The 18,590-nt window shown below is 43.2% G+C and overlaps 1 protein-coding gene and 1 long non-coding RNA gene across 3 annotated transcripts; one reads left to right on the top strand and one right to left on the bottom strand.

The window, feature by feature from the left end:
* Window positions 1-282: 282 nt before the first annotated feature.
* LOC139536082 (choline/ethanolaminephosphotransferase 1-like) lies at window positions 283-18,588 on the top strand. 2 transcript variants are annotated; one of them, XM_071336229.1, is made up of 10 exons: window positions 283-474; window positions 1,558-1,834; window positions 1,997-2,171; window positions 7,342-7,489; window positions 7,580-7,721; window positions 8,405-8,489; window positions 9,779-9,910; window positions 15,960-16,118; window positions 16,292-16,417; window positions 16,759-18,588. In XM_071336229.1, exons 2-10 carry the CDS (start codon window positions 1,641-1,643, stop codon window positions 16,873-16,875), a joined length of 1,278 nt encoding a protein of 425 aa, XP_071192330.1. In that variant the 5' UTR covers window positions 283-474; window positions 1,558-1,640; the 3' UTR covers window positions 16,876-18,588. The 2 variants fall into 2 exon arrangements, with proteins under 2 accessions (XP_071192330.1, XP_071192329.1); XM_071336228.1 differs by lacking the exon at window positions 8,405-8,489 and adding an exon at window positions 9,392-9,476 and having other exon boundaries at window positions 284-474.
* LOC139536084 (uncharacterized) lies at window positions 3,773-11,155 on the bottom strand. Its single transcript, XR_011667255.1, has 2 exons — window positions 10,735-11,155; window positions 3,773-7,731 (listed from the first exon to the last, which is right to left on the bottom strand). It is a non-coding gene; the product is annotated as an uncharacterized lncRNA (long non-coding RNA).
* Window positions 18,589-18,590: the final 2 nt, after the last annotated feature.

Raw genomic sequence — 18,590 nt, 5'->3', positions numbered from 1 at the left:
GTAGAGGAAATGGTTGTACATGTTATTATTTTGTGAAATGTATGACGTAGAAAGGAAGAGGTTGTTTGACAGGGTCAGAGAGGTTGAGGGGAATGGGGAGTGTGTGGTATTTTGGGTGGGGGTGATGAGAGTAGTGAGGTTTGTAGGGAATTATTTTATTTTATTAGAAATTCGGGGTAGTTTTTAAGAGAATAAAGTGGTATAGATAGGTCGTGACTGGCCTCACACTCCAGTACAGTAGGTGGCGGTGTATGCACCTGTCAGTTGGTTGCGATTCGACAATAAAACTTAAAGAAGAACCCTGAGTGGGACCCGAGGTGTTGTTGATCCTACCTGCAGTAACGCTCGCTGAGGGCTGTTGCATCTTTACTACGCCGTGAACGGGAAGACTACTGCTACAACCCTACCAAGGAGTCATTCGACGCACTGTGAAGTGCTCCGACCGTCGGACACCCTGCCCTCTTTACTTGCCAGGTCAGCGTCTCCTTGGCAAGCTGATATCTTACTGCTAACTAACAAGAAAGCTAGCTAGCTGTCATTTTGGTTCTGGAGGGGGAGAGAGAGAGAGAGGGGGGGGGACAAATTAACTGATGGATTTCTAGAGCTCGGTGATGGAAACATTGGCAGTTAGCTACGTTGTAATTCCATCGAGGGATAGGTATCATTAGCTAACTATGTGTCGTGTTGTCATTTGCAATTGCTGTTAGCTAGCTAGTTGGCAGGGACGTCACCGGTCCAGACTTTCTGTAATTTACAGTGAGACTGTTTAGACAGACAGGTTTGAGGCAGTGTCGCAACACATTTGTTTTGCATACGTTTGCTATCCATTCCCATTGATCTCCCCTTTGTCTTTGATATTCATTGATGTCAGTATCGAACTCAGTTACTTTGCAATACTTCTATGATGGTACAAGTGGAAACTAGTTAAACCTGGAATGGCCTAGGGGTCAGACTGACTGCATCATTGATACATTTGTTGCTTTGCTATAAACAAACAAGGTCTGCAACATTGGCCAAACATTTGTTTGGTCGGTGGGATCACAAGAAAGAGGTCTGACCAAGTTTAGGCACCACTGTTGTATAGGAATTTCTGTGGTTACTGTGTGCAGATTGTGACTCTCCAATATGGAATTCTCAGTGGCTAAGATTTGTTTGGGAAGCCTCATGTTTAGTGGATTGTGAGGGCGGGACCTGCCATATCCCTCCCCATTGTGTCTTTAGGGGTGTGGCTGAACAGTGTTTTATAACTCAGAACTGGGTGAACAGGAGCATGAGTGTGGGTGTCAATAGATCGCCTGGCTTGACTCTATGGTTCATTTTTATTCTCTTTCATTCTCAACTCTTTTTCTAGCTATCCCACCCACCACATCCTGCCTCACTTTCACTCAAGTGAGAACTTGTATGAGATTAAATGAGTTCAGTAAAACAGTTAAAGAAGCAGCTGGTGAGAGACAACTACGTAGAGCCAACTGAACTCCAAGTCCCATTTGAGCACCTAGCCTTCATGTGAGCCAACCTTTCATCACATGACCTGTTCTCTCCTCTTCCACCTGTCAGTGTGCAGCTCCATTGTGGAGTCCCAGCAAGTGGCGGGGGAGGCTGAGGCAGCCTGAAGTAGAGGGCACTGTGCTAGCAGGGCCATGAGCACCACTGGGTACCAGCAGCAGCAGGGGGGTGTTCGGACACGCCGAGGCCCAGTCAAGGAGAGGGATCCTGGGCAGGGTGTTGGCATGGAGGCGGCCTGCTGGCTGGCCCCTGGAGCCCTGCGCAGGCTGATTGAGCTGCCCACTCCCCCGCTCGACCGCCAACAGCTGAAGAGACTGGAGGAACACAGGTACTATCATTTGTAAAACCTAAGATCAATCATATCCTTATTTAGCTTTGACGTGATGATCACACAGTATGTGTTTTGTACATAGTGTTACATCAAGCACTTTGGGATGAAAATGTGTTAAATCTGGTTAATCGTTCTGAGGTCTTGGTTCCCCCTCTACAGGTACAGCAGTGCAGGTCACTCCCTGCTGGAGCCTCTGATGCAGTGCTACTGGGAGTGGCTGGTGGGCCATGTGCCCACCTGGATTGCCCCCAACCTCATCACCATCGTGGGCCTGGCCACCAACGTATTCACCACCCTGGTGCTGGTCTACTACTGCCCCACTGCCACTGAACAGGTAACAATGGCAACAATATAGCACCTATTCAGGTAGGGTGTAAGTCAGCATTTCCCAAACTCAGTCCTCGGGACCCCAAGGGGTGTACGTTCTACTGTCCTGCCCCACAGCCACTGAATAGGCTGGTTATACACTGCCTGGCTTAGTGCCATTGGACAGGTATGGTTGGAGGGCTCAAGTAAAGTGCTACCGTATTGTATTTGCCTGTCAGGCAGACTGAAATAAAGTTTATCGCAGACTGTCAGATTATTGAACACTGAAGCTACCGTGTTGCTCAAATGTTTGAAAACACTTTTTAGGTTGATCTCTAAAGCTACAAACAAACATTCAATACAACATTATCAGGGGTTCATATTTCATATAGCATTTGCATTGTTTTTTTTACTCTAGCAAGCATTCCCTCCCGTCAGTTATTTTGTCTCAAGGTTTTGTGAATGTGTTTTCTGTCAGCAATGGTTTTTATGGTAAGTTTGTCTGGCTTTTTGTTTGTTTACCATCTCTGTGCTGTTGAGAGTTTGGCATAGCTCAAGCTTTCTGTTCTGGATGAACATCCCGTGCCCATAGCTCTCAGGTTACAGTTAGTCTGCACCTGATACCCCGACCCCTTCCCCGGCCAACACAACACAGCACTGCAGAGATGAGTGCATACTAAGGACCGGGAATAGAGAGGAGACAGCAAAACATACAAACTGTTAAGCTTAGTCGTTTCCCTCCAGAACTGAAAACCTAGGATAACTTTGTCTTTCCACAAGGGAATTTAATTTGTGATATCAGACTTTAATGTACATAAAATTAGATTACGTTCAAACTAAGAGGCATACAAAACAGCCTAATGCAATATAATGCATTTTGTTTGTCTATATATGCGGTAAAGGAGTCAATGGAACGCGGACTTTCTATTGACCAGATTGTCGTACATTCAACAAATATGATCTAACAAAGTGGATATTCTTCCAATCCGTCATGATTTATGTATTGTAACAGTACCACAATGTGGTTACTTAACTCCGATGTTGATGTTTTCACTGCATAACATGTAGAAGCTGTCCCTTTTCAGGTTTAGAAGAAGTGACTGCTAAATGCTAACTCATGTTTGTATAAGCTGGTTAGCATAGCTAGCATACAGAAATCAGTGGTGATAGTCCAATCATTTTTTAATTAATACTGTTGATTTAATGACCATGACATGAACATCTGTTGGGGTTGACATCTATATAGGCATTATACTCAGATTTTTACCTCAATATACTGTGAAATACACATATAAACAATAGCCTGAATGTAGGGTAATGTTGCTGGGGGCAATGAGGAGATTCGGGCACTTTCACCCATGCGTTTCCATGGCAATTCCATTGTTTTGGTCGAGTTTAATTGACCTCTTTACCGCATCTATAGACCACCATGTGCGTTGTTTGTTCAGCTCTGGCTGTTTTCCTAGTCCACAACACCAGTGTATGAGGGTAATTCCATGGTAACAGAATGATGCTGAGACTCATCTTTTTCACTTTAAAATGGAAGCTAAACAAAAACCAATGATTGCAAAGTTAAACATACCATGCAACTCTATGCACAAGGACTACTAGTAAACAATTTCCACTGAACACTTTACAAAACGCATTTACTGGAAGAATAGTGCAGATGCAAAGTTTGGTAACAGAATGACGGCACAAATATCACATTCATTCTATTACCGTGGAAATGCACATGAGCCAAGTGTATGGGGCTCACAAAAACAAAGACTTAGTCACTGTAAACATTAACTTATACAGTTGAAGTCGGAAGTTTACATACACCTTAGCCAAATACATTTAAACTCAGTTTTTCACAATTCCTGACATTTAATCCAAGTAAAAATTCTCTGTTTTAGGTCAGTTAGGATCACCACTTTATTTTAAGAATGTGAAATGTGAGAATAATAGTAGAGCGAATGATTTATTTCAGCTTGTATTTCTTTCTTCACATTCCCAGTGGGTCAGAAGTTTACATACACTCAATTAGTATTTGGTAGCATTGCCTTTAAATTGTTTAACTTGGGTCAAACGTTTCGGGTAGCCTTCCACAAGCTTCCCACAATAAGTTGGGTGAATTTTGGCCCATTCCTCCTGACAGAGCTGGTGTAACTGAGTCAGGTTTGTCGGCCTCCTTGCTCGCACACGCTTTTTCAGTTCTGCCCAGATATTTTCTATAGGATTGAGGTCAGTCAGGGCTTTGATGGCCACTCCAATAACTTGACTTTGTTGTCTTTAAGACATTTTCCACAACTTTGGAAATATGCTTGGGGTCATTGTCCAGTTGGAAGACCCATTTGCGACCAAGCTTTAACTTCTTGACTGATGTCTTGATGTTGCTTCAATATATCCACATAATTTCCCTGCCTCATGATGCCATCTATTTTGTGAAGTGCACCAGTCCCTCCTGCAGTTAGGCACCCCCACAACATGATGCTGCCACCCCCGTGCTTCAGTTGGGATGGTGTTCTTCGGCTTGCAAACATAACAATGGTCATTATGGCCAAACAGTTCTATTTTTGATTCATCAGACCAGAGGACATTTCTCCAAAAAGTACGATTTGTCCCCATGTGCATTTGCAAACCGTAGTCTGGCTTTTTTATGTCGATTTTGGAGCAGTGGCTTCTTCCTTGCTGAGCGGCCTTTCAGGTTTGTCGATATAGGACTCGTTTTACTGTGGATATAGATAATTTTGTACTTCCTCCAGCATCTTCACAAGGTCCTTTGCTGCTGTTCTGGGATTGATTTGCACTTTTCGCACCAAAGTACGTTCATCTCTAGGAGACAGAACGCGTCTCCTTTCCTGAGCGGTATGACGGCTGCGTGGTCCCATGGTGTTTATACTTGCGTACTGTTTGTACAGATGAATGTGGTACCTTCAGGCGTTTGGAAATTGCTCCCAAGGATGAACCAGACTTGTGGAGGTCTACAATTCTTTTTCTGAGGTCTTGGCTGATTTCTTTTGATTTTCCCATGATGTCAAGCAAAGAAGAACTGAGTTTGAAGGTAGGCCTTGAAATACATTCACACTTACACCTCCAATTGACTCTAATGATGTCAATTAGCCTATCAGAAGCTTCTAAAGCCATGACATAATTTTCTGGAATTTTCCAACCTGTTTAAAGGCACAGTCAACTTAGTGTATGTAAACTTCTGACCCACTGGAATTGTGATACAGTGAAATAATCTGTCTGTAAACAATTGTTGGAAAAATTACTTGTGTCATGCACAAAGTAGATGTCCTATAGTAGATGGAGTGGTGGAAAAACGAGTTTTAATGACTCCAACCTAAGTGTATGTAAACTTCGGACTTCAACTGTATAATCTACTTATTTGTTATAGAAGCCAGTCTAATCATGGAAGAAAACAATATGTTTATTATCCCTACAATTCCAGCTTTCCCAGCTAGCAGCAGACTGCATATTTGACCATTTGAATTTAATCCACAAATAACCTTGAAAAGTAGACCAAGCATTATCCGCAAGGCAAAACATGTTCTCATTTTAGGAGTCTTTAATGCAGATGTTCTTTCATCCTGGCCCTGGCACCCACAGGGGGTGCAGGCTACTCTTCTGGCCCAGCAGTATCACACTTGATTGAATGAATCAAGGGCTTGATGATTAGTTGAATCCGGTGTGTTAGTGCTGGGCTGGAACAAAAGCCTGCACACCCTGTGGGTCTCCAGGAGGCAGGTTTGAAGATCACTGCTGTGTCACCTGACTTCCACTGTGCTGCTTAACAGGTCACTGCTTCAACAGTCGGCAACTAAAAGGTGGGTTAGAGTAGTTTTAATTCGGAAAAGTTACAGGATTTGATAACGAGTGTAACTTGTTTTCCCCTTCTGTAAATAGAGCTCTGTCTCTGAAGTTATCCACCCCCTCCACTGTTTCCTTTTGTAGGACAACGGTTGAAAAATCACTCTGCATGCATATTTGCTCACAATGTGGAGCAACAAAGGAAGGCAAAACAGAGAATGTAATTTACTGGACTCGCTAGACTAGAGAGAATTCAGTTTATCACAGAACATGCTCGGTAGGGTACTAGTTCTGGAGGGAGAATCTCAGTGACTGTGTACCTATGTCACAACACCTCTTATAATGTCCATGTTCATTGTTGTAAGAATGATTCAACACCTGACATAATAGGTGATAATTCTGTTAACAGGTTAGAGGTGTGATAGTTAAAGAGCTAAAACATTAGTGGCAGCACTGTTTCATAGCCCAGAGAAGTTGGTATTTACTTAACATGCTGTACTAGTCAGTGTCCTGTTTATGATGACCCAGGTCAGGAGTATTTAAGACAACCTGCCCTGTGTGTGTGTGTGTGTGTTAGTGTTTTATGAGTAAACGGTGCAGCTGATACAGGGTGTTTTCCGGGCTGAGTTTGTCACCGTGTCATGTTTGAACAGAAAGTACACTTGCTCTAGGGCCTCTTAGTTTCACAGCCCTGTCATCTTGCCATTGAATTCATAATCATATGTTCACTGATAACACAGAGGCAGTCAGCAGATATTTCCACCCTGCTCTACTTTTCAATATCTCCATGCCAACCCCTTGGCACTGTCCTCTTTCATAACCCCCTTACTTCTCTCCTGCTCCCCAAATCCCTGTTTCTGCCTGAGGACCTGAAAGAATAAAAAGCTTAATGTATGAGGCTATGAGCTGCTCTGCAATAACAGGGTGGTTATTTATATGAATGCCAAGTGGGAAGCCTCTAAGTTGTAGGCCAGGATGTGTCATATTCCGGTTGGTTTTGGTCTCTGTAAACTGCTGTCAGCTCATCATAGACCCAGTGAAAACGGGACAGGAAATGAAGGCATGACACATTTATGACGCTATGAAACTCTCTCCGTGCTGGTTAACTAATGAAGGACAAAGCCCTGCTGTGTTCCAAATCTATTTAGAGGGAAACAAACCACACATCAACCTCTTTTACTCAAGTTCCAACATATCTCCTTTGTGTAGTCTACAGCTGCCAGAAGATCACGTTTTATGTCAGATGATTCTCTATTGATGATAATACCCAACGATTCTCTTAGAACACAATTTATACATGTTTTGTGAGATTACACCATCATAACCCCCCCCAAAAAATCCATTGGGAGGAAGTAATTTTTTATAGTATTCATTAAGTGTTCTTTGGTGTCGTCTTTTTTCGTCAGGCACCGCTGTGGGCATACCTGCTGTGTGCGGTGGGCCTGTTTGTGTACCAATCACTGGATGCCATTGATGGGAAGCAGGCCAGACGAACTAATAGCAGCTCTCCGCTGGGTGAACTGTTTGACCACGGCTGTGACTCCCTCTCCACAGGTACAGCCGCCCCTCTGTGTGTTCCATATAACTTTGTTTGCCTTATTAGGATTTCATTGACTCTGTTTCCATTTCCTCTCTCTCTTTCAGTGTTTGTGGTCCTGGGCACCAGTATAGCAGTGCAGCTGGGCACCAACCCTGACTGGATGTTCTTCTGCTGTTTCGCTGGCATGTTCATGTTCTACTGTGCCCACTGGCAGACATACGTCTCCGGCACCCTGCGCTTCGGCATGTGAGTGTGTCTGTATGGGGAGGAGGGAGAAGAGTGGCTTTAGAGAAGTAGAGTGATGCTGGTAGTAGGTGAGGGAGTGGATATGGGGAATTAAGGGAGAGGTAAGTGATGGGTTAGAATGAAAAGTGAAAGATAGGATCTACACTGCAGTTCTAGTGTAGCGAAGAGCGTCAGGGGTTCTCAAAGGCATTCCCAGATTGTGGGTCAGTGGTCCCCCGTGGCCTCAGCTGGATAATTAGGCTACTTACTAGTTGGCTACTTACTAAGCTTTTGTATAATTTCAGTCAGTAGTTTTGAAAGTTGTGCTCATGGCCCAAAACGTGTCCTCAAATTGTGTACTACGTCAATTTTTGCGCAACATGAGCTCATGGGCTCTCATGAAGTGATTTTCGAATACATTTGCATTGATGTCAGAGTGATTAGAGGGACAATAGAGTGCTGAGTACCAGGCAGTTAGCAAGTTTGGTAGGCTACTAATGACCATCAGCAGCATCAGAGCTTGGAGAAGCGTAATTACCGTGACTACGCGGTCACGTGGAATTTGACTGCCTTCATGACTCGTGACCGGCGGTAATACGGTCACAGTAACAGCCCTATGTGTGTGTAAGCATCGTTATGATCAAGTATTTATATCCTTTATTCTCAAAGTGGAGTGCATTTTGAAAAATGTTCTCTGTGTGTAGATTTGATATTACAGAGTTACAGATCTGTCTAGCGCTGTTACAGATGCTGACAGCCACTGTAGGCCCCTTCCTGTGGAACGTGACGGTAAATCTCTGACGGACAGCATCTTGGCCTGACAGATATGCAGTGAGCCTCAGCCAATTAGATCCCTGCTTCCCCACACACTGACCTCTAGCCACAAGCTAATGGGAGGGAGGAAATCTTTGCACTTGCCTGGTCTGAAAACAAACCATTTCATGATTAGAAACGGACTAGATCCATGCTACTGAAAGAATATCAAAACATACACTAAGTGTACAAAACATTATGAACAGCTTCCTAATATTGAGTTGCACCACCTTCACTTTTGCCCTCAGAACAGCCTCAATTCATCGGGGCATGGACTCTACAAGGTATCGAATGCGTTCCACAGGGATGCTGACCCATGTTGACTCCAATGCTTCCCAAAGTTGTATCAAGTTTGCTGGATGTCCTTTGAGTTGTGGACCATTCTTGATACACACAGGGAAACTGTTGAGTGTGGAAAAAGCCAGCAGTGTTGCAGTTCTTGACACAACCCGGTGCGCCTGGCACCTACTACCATACCTGTTCAAAGGCACAATCCATGTCTAAATTGTCTCAAGGCTTTAACATCCTTCTTTAACATGTCTCCTCCCCTTCATCTACACTGATTGGAGTGGATTTAACAAGTGACATCAATAAGAGATCATAGCTTCCACCTGGATTCACCTGGTCAGTCTATTATATATATCTTTTTTTACCTTTATCAGGGAATCATACTATGTCATGGAAAGAGCAGGTGTCCTTAATGTTTTGTAAACTCAGTGCATATGTTTGCCACAAGTGCATCCTGATTGACATCTCTGACTGGAAGAGCTGTGGTTAGTGTTTGGGTGAAGACACTAGTACATGCTTGTGCCGCTGTGCTTATGGACAGAGTTGATGACTGTTCTGACTAACCTCTGCTCTCTGCCTGCTCCTCTCAGCATTGATGTGACTGAGGTGCAACTCTTCATTATAATGATGTATTTGCTGGCCGCCGTGGGAGGATCCGCTTTTTGGCAGTCACTGGTAATTCTGATTGGCTCAAATTTCCACTGATTGCCTTTTGGTAACTGAAATGAATGGCATAACTAACTGAATGATGAAGCTTTAACACTGGTAATATAATGGTCGCGCTGCCAGCATCGGTATGTTCTAATTCTGTGTAATTCCTTACTATATTAAATGCAATTTCACTCAGTAATGAAACTGTTTTTTGAATGAAATGAACCATCTTACTAACAATGTTTAGAGTTGTGAAATGTACTAAACACTGATGGTGTTGACTGGCTGTTTGTAATAAATGATATCTTGCTCCCTCACCTCCACAGATCCCAGTCATAAACATCCAGATGAAAATAGTTCCAGCCATCTGCACTTTCTTAGGGGCTATCTTTTCCTGTACTAATTACTTCCGGGTTATATTTACCGGAGGTGTGGGCAAAAATGGATCCACAATAGCAGTAAGTCTACAATTGACCTGTAGCCTAGTCCCTGACCTTCATAAAGAACTGAATAGGCTTAAGCAAAATGGTAGTCCCCACCTTTCCCTTTGACGGTCTCTGTGTTTTCTTCTGATGTATTGCTCACACCAATCCAGTCCTTTTAACATGAACATTAAAAAAAGCAGACGTGGTTTGTCGTCCTCTCGTTTACTTTTTGTATTTTTCGTCTTTTTTTATATATATTTTTTATTTGTAATTATTTGTAAATTAAATATACCTTCCGGTAACCCGCCTCACCCAATGTGACGCGGATCCGCATTTTTTTTTATAGACCTAGCCAGAACCTCCATCAGAAGCTAGCCAGCTAATTAGCTACTAGCTATTTAGCCAGTGCTAGCGGCCTTTACCTTCTGCAGACACCAGATGTTTTTTTTAGCTTGGATAATACTTGCCAGCCTGCCCGTATCGGACTGTTTTCTCCACGACAATGCCTGATTCCTGCCGTAAACCCTGGACCTTTACTCCTGATCATCACAGCTAGCTAGCTGCCACCGAGTGACCCGGCCCCGAAGCTAGCCCTGAGCCAGGCCCACCTCCCGGCCTACTCTGTGATCACTCGGCTACTCAGCCGATGCCTCCCGGACTCTACCCCAACATGGCTAGTCCACTACTCCACCGGATCCTTGCCATCAGCTCTGGACCTTTGCCTCGGATCATCGCTGCTAGCTAGCTGCTACCGAGTGGCTATAGTGGCTAACGCCCCTGTCCTGAAGCTAGCACCAGTTAGCCGCGAGCCAGGCGCATCTCCCGGCTAGCAAACAAAATTACTGCAACTACAATACCTCTTTCGCCATCTGGTCCGGACCCTTTGTCGACACGGCGCCCCGCCGTACCACCACGACTGTTCTGCCGACGTATCTCCATCCGCTGTGCCCTCAACCGGCCTTTGCCGGGCGTCGGAGCTGACGCTTCTACTTACCCCGGCCTGCTAACTTTAAACGCTGTGTCTCCCGCGTGCTAGCTTAGTAACGACTACCCCGCGGCTTCCCTGTTCCATCTATTGCTGTTCACTGGACCCTATGATCACTTGGCTACATAGCTGATGCCTGCTGGACTGTTCATTAATCACGGTACTCCATTTTGTTTATTTTTTGTTTATCTGTCGGCCCTAGCCTCGAACTCAGGCACTGTATGTAGTTAATTGACCCTCTCTGCCCATTCATCGCCATTTTACCTGTTGTTGTCTTAGCTGATTAGCTGTTGTCTTACCCGTTGTCTTAGCTAGCTCTCCCAATCAACACCTGTGATTGCTTTATGCCTCACTTTGTCTCTCTCTCTTGTATACTGTTGTTTAGGATAGTTATCATTGTTTTAGTTTACTGCAGAGCCCCTGGTCCCACTCAACATGCCTCAGATACCTCCTTTGTCCCACCTCCCACACATGCGGTGACCTCACCCAGCATAACTAGCCCATCCAGAGATGCAGAGATCCTCTCTTATCATCACTCGTGCCTGGGTTTAGCTCCACCGTATCCGCACCCCCCCCCCCCCACCATACCCCATCTTAAATAAGAATGCCCCTTTGAAAAAATGTAGAACTAAGAACAGATATAGCCCTTGCTTCACTCCAGACCTGACTGCCCTCGGCCAGCACAAAAACATCCTGTGGCGGACTGCACTAGCATAGAATAGTCCCCGCGATATGCAACTTTTCAGGGAAGTCAGGTACCAATACACGCAGTCAGTCAGGAAAGCAAAGGCTAGCTTTTTCAAACAGAAATTTGCATCCTGTAGCTCTAACTCCAAAAAGTTTTGGGACACTAAAGTCCATGGAGAATAAGAGCACCTCCTCCCAACTGCCCACTGCACTGAGGCTAGGTAACACTGTCACCGCCGATAAATCCATGATAATCGAGAATTTCAATAAGCATTTCTCTACGGCTGGCCATGCTTTCCTCCTGGCTACCCCAACCCCGGTCAACAGCTCCGCACCCCCCGCAGCTACTTGCCCAATCCTCCCCAGCTTCTCCTTCACCCAAAACATCCGCTATCTGGATCTGAAAGAGCTGCAAAACCTGGAACGTACAAATCAGCTGGGCTAGACAATCTGGACCCTCTCTTTCTAAAATTATCTGCCGCCATTGTTGCAACCCCTATTACCAGTCTGTTCAACCTCTCTTTCGTATCGTCCGAGATCCCTAAATATTGGAAAGCTGCCGCGGTCATCCACCCTCTTCAAAGGGGGTGACACTCTAGACCCAAACTGTTATAGACCTATATCCATCCTGCACTGCCTTTCTAAAGTCTTCGAAAGCCAAATTAACAAACAGATCACTGACCATTTCGAATCCCACCGTACCTTCTCCGCTGTGCAATGTGGTTTTCGAGCTGGTCACAGGTGCACCTCAGCCACGCTCAAGGTACTAAACGATATCATAACCGCCATCGATAAAAGACAGTACTGTGCAGCCGTCTTCATCCACCTGGCCAAGGCTTTCGACTCTGTCAATCACTGTATTCTTATCGGCAGACTCAACAGCCTTGGTTTCTCAAATGACTGTCTCGCCTGGTTCACCAACTACTTCTCAGACAGAGTTCAGTGTGTCAAATCAGAGGGCCTGTTGTCCGGACTTCTGGCAGTCTCTATGGGGGTACCACAGGGTTCAATTCTCGGTCCGACTCTTTTCTCTGTATATATCAACGATGTCGCTCTTGCTCCGGGTGATTCCCTGATCCACCTCTACGCAGACACCATTCTGTATACATCTGGACCTTCTTTGGACACTGTTAACAAACCTCTAAACGATCTTCAATGCCATACAACACTCCTTCCGTGGCCTCCAACTGCTCTTGAACGCTAGTAAAACCAAATGCATGCTTTTCAACCGTTCGCTGCTCGCATCCGCCCGCCCGACTAGCATCACTACTCTGGACGGTTCTGACTTAGAATATGTGGACAACTACAAATACCTAGGTGTCTGGCTAGACTGTAAACTCTTCTTCCAGAGTCATATTAAACATCTCAAATCCAAAATTAAATATAGAATCGGCTTCCTATTTCGCAACAAGGTATCCTTCACTCACGCCGCCAAACATACCCTCATCAAACTGACTATCCTACCGATCGGCGATGTCATTTACAAAATAGCTTCCAATACTCTACTCAGACTACATCTAGTTTGCTATCACAGTGCCATCTGTTTTGTCACCAAAGCCTCTTATACCACACACCACTGCGACCTGTATGTTGTAGTCGGCTAACCTTGCTACTTATTTATCGCCAGACCCACTGGCTCCAGATCATCTATAAGTCTATGCTAGGTAAAGCCCCGCCTTATCTCAGCTCACTGGTCACGATAACACCCACCCGTAGCATGCGCTCCAGCAGGTATATCTCACTGGTCATCCCCAAAGCCAACACCTCATTTGGCCGCCTTTCCTTCCAGTTCTCTGCTGCCAATGACTGGAACGAATTGCAAAAATCACTGAAGCTGGAGACTTATATTTCCCTCACTAACTTTAAACATCAGCTATCTGAGCAGCTAACCGATCGCTGCAGCTGTACATAGCCCATCTGTAAATAGCCCACCCAATCTACATACCTTATCCCCATATTGTTTTTATTTACTTTTCTGCTCTTTTGCACACCAGTATTTCTACTTGCACATCACCATCTGCTCATCTATCACTCCAGTGTTAATCTGCTAAATTGTAATTACTTCGCTACTATGGCCTATTTATTGCCTTACCTCCTCACGCCATTTGCACACTGTTTCTTTTTTTTCCTTCTATTGTGTTATTGACTGTACGCTTGTTTACTCCATGTGTAACTCTGTGTTATGTGTCGAACTGCTTTGCTTTATCTTGGCCAGGTCGCAGTTGTAAATGAGAACTTGTTCTCAATTAGCTTACCTGGTTAAATAAAGGTGAAATAAATAAACAATACATTTAAAAAAAACATCTACAAAAATGCCTAGGGTGAATTCTCCCAAATACAGTTGAAGTAGGAAGTTTACATACACCTTAGCCAAATACCTTTTAAACTCAGTTTTTCTATATTCCTGACATTTAATCCTAGTAAAAATTCCCTGTCTTAGGTCAGGTAGGATCACCACTTTATTTTAAGAATGTGAAATGTGAGAATAATAGAGCAAATTATTTATTTCAGCTTTTATTTCTATATATTTATTTCTTTATTTCATCACATTCCCAGTGGGTCAGAAGTTTGCATGCAGTCAATTAGTATTTGGTAGCATTGCCTTTAAATTGTTTAACTTGGGTAAAACATTTTGGGTAGCGTTCCACAAGCTTCCCACAATAAGTTGGGTGAATTTTGGCCCATTCCTCCTGACAGAGCTGGTGTAACTGAGTCAGGTTTGTAGGCCTCCTTGCTCGCACACGCTTTTTCAGTTCTGCCCAGAAATGTTCTATAGGATTGAGGTCAGGGCTTTGTGATGGCCACTCCAATACTTTGACTTTGTTGTCCTTAAGCCATTTTGCCACAACTTTGGAAGTATGCTTGGGGTCATTGTCCATTTGGAAGACCCATTTGCGACCAAGCTTTAACTTCCTGAATGATGTCTTGAGATGTTGCTTCAATATATCCACATTTTTCCCCTCATGATGCTATCTATTTTGTGAAGTGCACCAGTCCCTCTTGCAGCAAAGCATCCCCACAACATGATGCTGCCACCCCCGTGCTTCACGGTTGGGATGGTGTTCTTAGGCTTTCAAGCCTCCCCCTTTTTCCTCCAAACGTAACGATGGTCATTATGGCCAAATAGTTATATTTTTGTTTCATCAGTCCAGAGGACATTACTCCAAAAAGTTCGATCTTTGTCCCTATGTGCAGTTGCAAACCGTAGTCTGGCTTTTCTATGGCAGTTTTGGAGCAGTGGCTTCTTCCTTGCTGAGCGGCCTTTCAGGTTTGTCGATATAGGACTTGTTTTATTGTGGATATAGATACTTTTGTACCTGTTTCCTCCAGCATCTTCACAATGTCCTTTGCTGTTGTTCAGGGATTGATTTGCACTTTTCGCGCCAAAGTACGTTCATCTCTAGGAGACAGAACGCGTCTCCTTCCTGAGCGGTATGATGGCTGCGTGGTCCCATGGTGTTTATACTTGCGTACTATTGTTTGTACAGATGAACGTGGTACCTTCAGGTGTTTGGAAATTGCTCCCAAGGATGAACCAGACTTGTGGAGGTCTACAATTCTTTTTCTGAGGTCTTGGCTGATTTTCTTTTGATTATCCCATGATATCAAGCAAAGAGGGACTGAGTTTGAAGGTAGGCCTTGAAATACATCTACAGGTACACCTCCAATTGACTCTAATGATGTCAATTAGCCTATCAGAAGCTTCTAAAGCCATGACATCATTTTCTGGAATTTTCTAAGCTGTTTAAAGGCACAGTCAACTTAGTTTATGTAAACTTCTGACCCACTAGAATTGTGATACAGTGAGTTATAAGTGAAATAATATTTTTTTTAAACAATTGTTGGAAAACTAGTTGTCATGCACAAAGTAGATGTCCTAACTGACTTGCCATAACTACAGTTTGTTAACAAGAAATGTATGGAGTGGTTGAAAAACGAGTTTTAATGACCCCAACCTAAGTGTATGTAAACATCCGACTTCAACTGTAAATGTTTACCAACTTTGACACAATGTAGTTTACAATTACTATGAAGGATATGACAATATACTTTTTAGGTGATGATGCTGGCTTGATGACTGTGCTTGTTTGTCTATTTCATCCATTTGCCTGAGCTGAATATTAGCTTCGGAGGAAATTAAGGATGTGTATTAAGACTGTTGGACCTGGTCCCAGCTCAGTTCAGTTGGCCGAGCAATATGAGTGTTTGTCACTTGACAATATTTATTTTAGGCAGGGCCACCCATGTTTTCCTTCGGGGGACTTACTGTATATTATGACTTAACACCTAGTTGTGTCCACCAGCATTCCTTACTGTGTGTTTTCTTTCACCAAGCTGCACTCACATATCATCTAGGCCTATTAATAATGTCCACTCATTTGGACTCTTCTTTCTCTCTCTCCTCTCCAGGGAACCAGTGTCCTATCTCCTGTGTTACATATAGGCTCAGTAATAATACTGGCCATGATGATCTATAAGAAGTCCGCTATCCAGCTCTTTGAGAAGCACCCCTGTGTTTATATCCTGGCCTTTGGCTTCGTGTCGGCCAAGATCACCAACAAATTAGTTGTAAGTGTGGTGTGCTGCTTATTGGTGGATTGCAATTCCCGCCCACCCTGAACATTGTACTGTTGATGTAAATGTACTTGATGCAAGAACGTGTATGATGTAAATGAATGTCATCCATGTTAATGTGCTTACTAATTAAACCACGACTCTTGCCTGTGTCTTGTTTGTTTCAGGTAGCACATATGACAAAGAGTGAGATGCATCTACATGATATAGCATTCCTGGGGCCAGGCCTGCTGTTCCTGGACCAGTATTTCAACAGTTTTATTGATGAATACCTGGTGCTGTGGATTGCACTGGTGAGTACACACACACTTCCATGGTATAGAGGTCCATAGTACCTGAGCAAGGTCAGGGTGGTCATTCCACAACAAAGTAAGAGGACATGCAATCTACAGCATGTGTTCACATGAGAACATTTCTTTGAAATGAACCATCAGTCATTTCACATGCAACACTGACTTGCTGTGCATTTTTCAGAGGCACATGTTTTCAGTCTAATGCCACGTTTATTTGTAACTAATAGCAAAGCCCTTTGATACTTCGGCATCATCCATCCATCTACTCACAGGGTCCATTATCTACAGTTATGTCTATCATGTTTTCTGACTTAATTTTCTCTTCCGCTTTCCAACTGCAGATCCTGTCTTTCGTTGACTTGGTGCGTTACTGTGTCAGTGTTTGCAACCAGATCGCCTCCCATCTTCACATCTTTGTCTTCAGAATCAAGCCACTGACCCCCTCCACCCTTCAGTGAGGACATGGAACCACTACATTCTTCCCCCCCCCCCCACCTCTCTCCCTCTTTCTTCATGTTAGATTGCTAGTCGGCACTATCTTTCTTTACCCTTTTTAAATATGTTGGGGTGGATCTATTACCGGTAGAGGTTCAGAGTGAATGAGGGGATAGATGAAATATGAGGTGTTAAGTTATTTTGCATCACTGCTTTGTGCAATTTGTGTTGATTTCATCTTGTTACAGTAGTCAGATTCCTAGACAAAAATAATGATTAGTCCCTTTTTTCTGCAGTGAATGGTCACAGGAAATGTACTGAGTGGTCTCCTCTGTGCCAGAGAGGGTAAATTAGTGCAAGACTGCAATGGGTTTGAATAGGTGCTACCTTATTCATTTAATAATTGTGTTATTGTACTTTAAAACAAACATTTCGTGTTGATGGTGTGTTTGTTCTCTACAAGAAAATGTAGAGCATAGGAAGTGATTTACACAGGATGTCTGTATGCTTTCAGTTTTGTTTCGGAGGAGTGTTGTCTTTATTATATATAGAGGGATGGGATCGTTTTGTAATATTTGCATAACCTCACTTTTCAGTTTCATAAATATATAACTATTAGTGTTGATAGTTGTGCTGTTTTTTATTATTTCAAAATGTCTCACCTGGCATATCTATCAATCTTGCATAAGAGGTATTATTAACCCTGCAATAATTGATTGCATTTAAATTATGATTTCTGTAAAACATTACATATGTAAACATGTTATTTTAGGGCGCCCCTGATCAATGGCTTACAACAAATTATTGTAAACGATTCAAATAGTATTGCACCTTTTGAAAAGATGGGTGTCTCGAGCCTCGTTTTAACTAGGCAAGTCAGTTAAGAACAAATTTTTATTTACAATGTCAGCCTAGGAACAGTGGGTTAACTGCCTTGTTCAGGGGCAGAACAACAGATTTTTACCTTGTCAGCTCGGGGATCTAGCAACCTTTCGGTTACTGGCCCAACGCTCTAACTAGGCTACCTGCCGCCCCAACACAATGTATTGAAAGGTGATGTAGGGCTATCCAAAGCTTGTTTATATCTACAATCTAAGGACATGTTTTCTAAGTTTACTTTAAAATATATATATATTTTAAAATGACCTAACACAATAACAACTTGACACAACTTTCTTTATGTAGCAAGTTCTGCACTGTGCCAGGTCCACATACAGCAATTAAGTGTTTTGGGAGATTTGGAGCGCTTTCATGTGATCAAAAAGGATTTTCTGACTGTGCCCTAATCATATTTGTCTGTACCATGTTTTTGCATCTACATACCTGCAGTCTGCTTATAATTCAGTCATCAGAATAATAGAAACTGACTTTTATTTCTGTGTAATGTTGTTGGTATGTAAGTTACTGAGCTCATACAACAATGTGTGTGTATAGTTGCTGATGTCAGATCAGTGCTCTCATTGTACTAGTCATTCTCAGATAAGTAAAAGGATGCCTTAAACAGTTTGTTTAATTTTCTGTTGTATGATAGTCAAGCCTCTTAACATGCCCCTAATTTGTTTCCTTTGTGTGTTTGTACTGTGTTTTCGCTCGTTACTGTTTTATTTTGGCCAGACTGTCAAACTCAGGTATATTAGTTTTCAGACAAGTATGTTCATAGGTTGTGACAAAAGAACAACAAGATGACTCTACAATCTCTCCCTCACTAATGCAAATAAAATGTAATATTCACACATGT

This window comes from Salvelinus alpinus, chromosome 12 (genome assembly GCF_045679555.1).
Source record: "Salvelinus alpinus chromosome 12, SLU_Salpinus.1, whole genome shotgun sequence".
Lineage (NCBI taxonomy): Eukaryota > Metazoa > Chordata > Actinopteri > Salmoniformes > Salmonidae > Salvelinus > Salvelinus alpinus.
Note: the sequence above shows the minus strand (reverse complement) of the source record. Positions and strands in the feature narration are given on the sequence as shown.

Coding starts and splice junctions, on each gene's coding strand:
- LOC139536082 (XM_071336229.1), top strand. CDS start 1,641: ATGAGCACCACTGGGTACCAGCAGCAGCAGGGGGGTGTTCGGACACGC. Junction 8,490..9,778: donor CCTTCCTGTGGAACGTGACG/GTAAATCTCTGA, acceptor TCACCTCCACAG/ATCCCAGTCATAAACATCCA. Junction 16,119..16,291: donor AGATCACCAACAAATTAGTT/GTAAGTGTGGTG, acceptor TGTTTGTTTCAG/GTAGCACATATGACAAAGAG.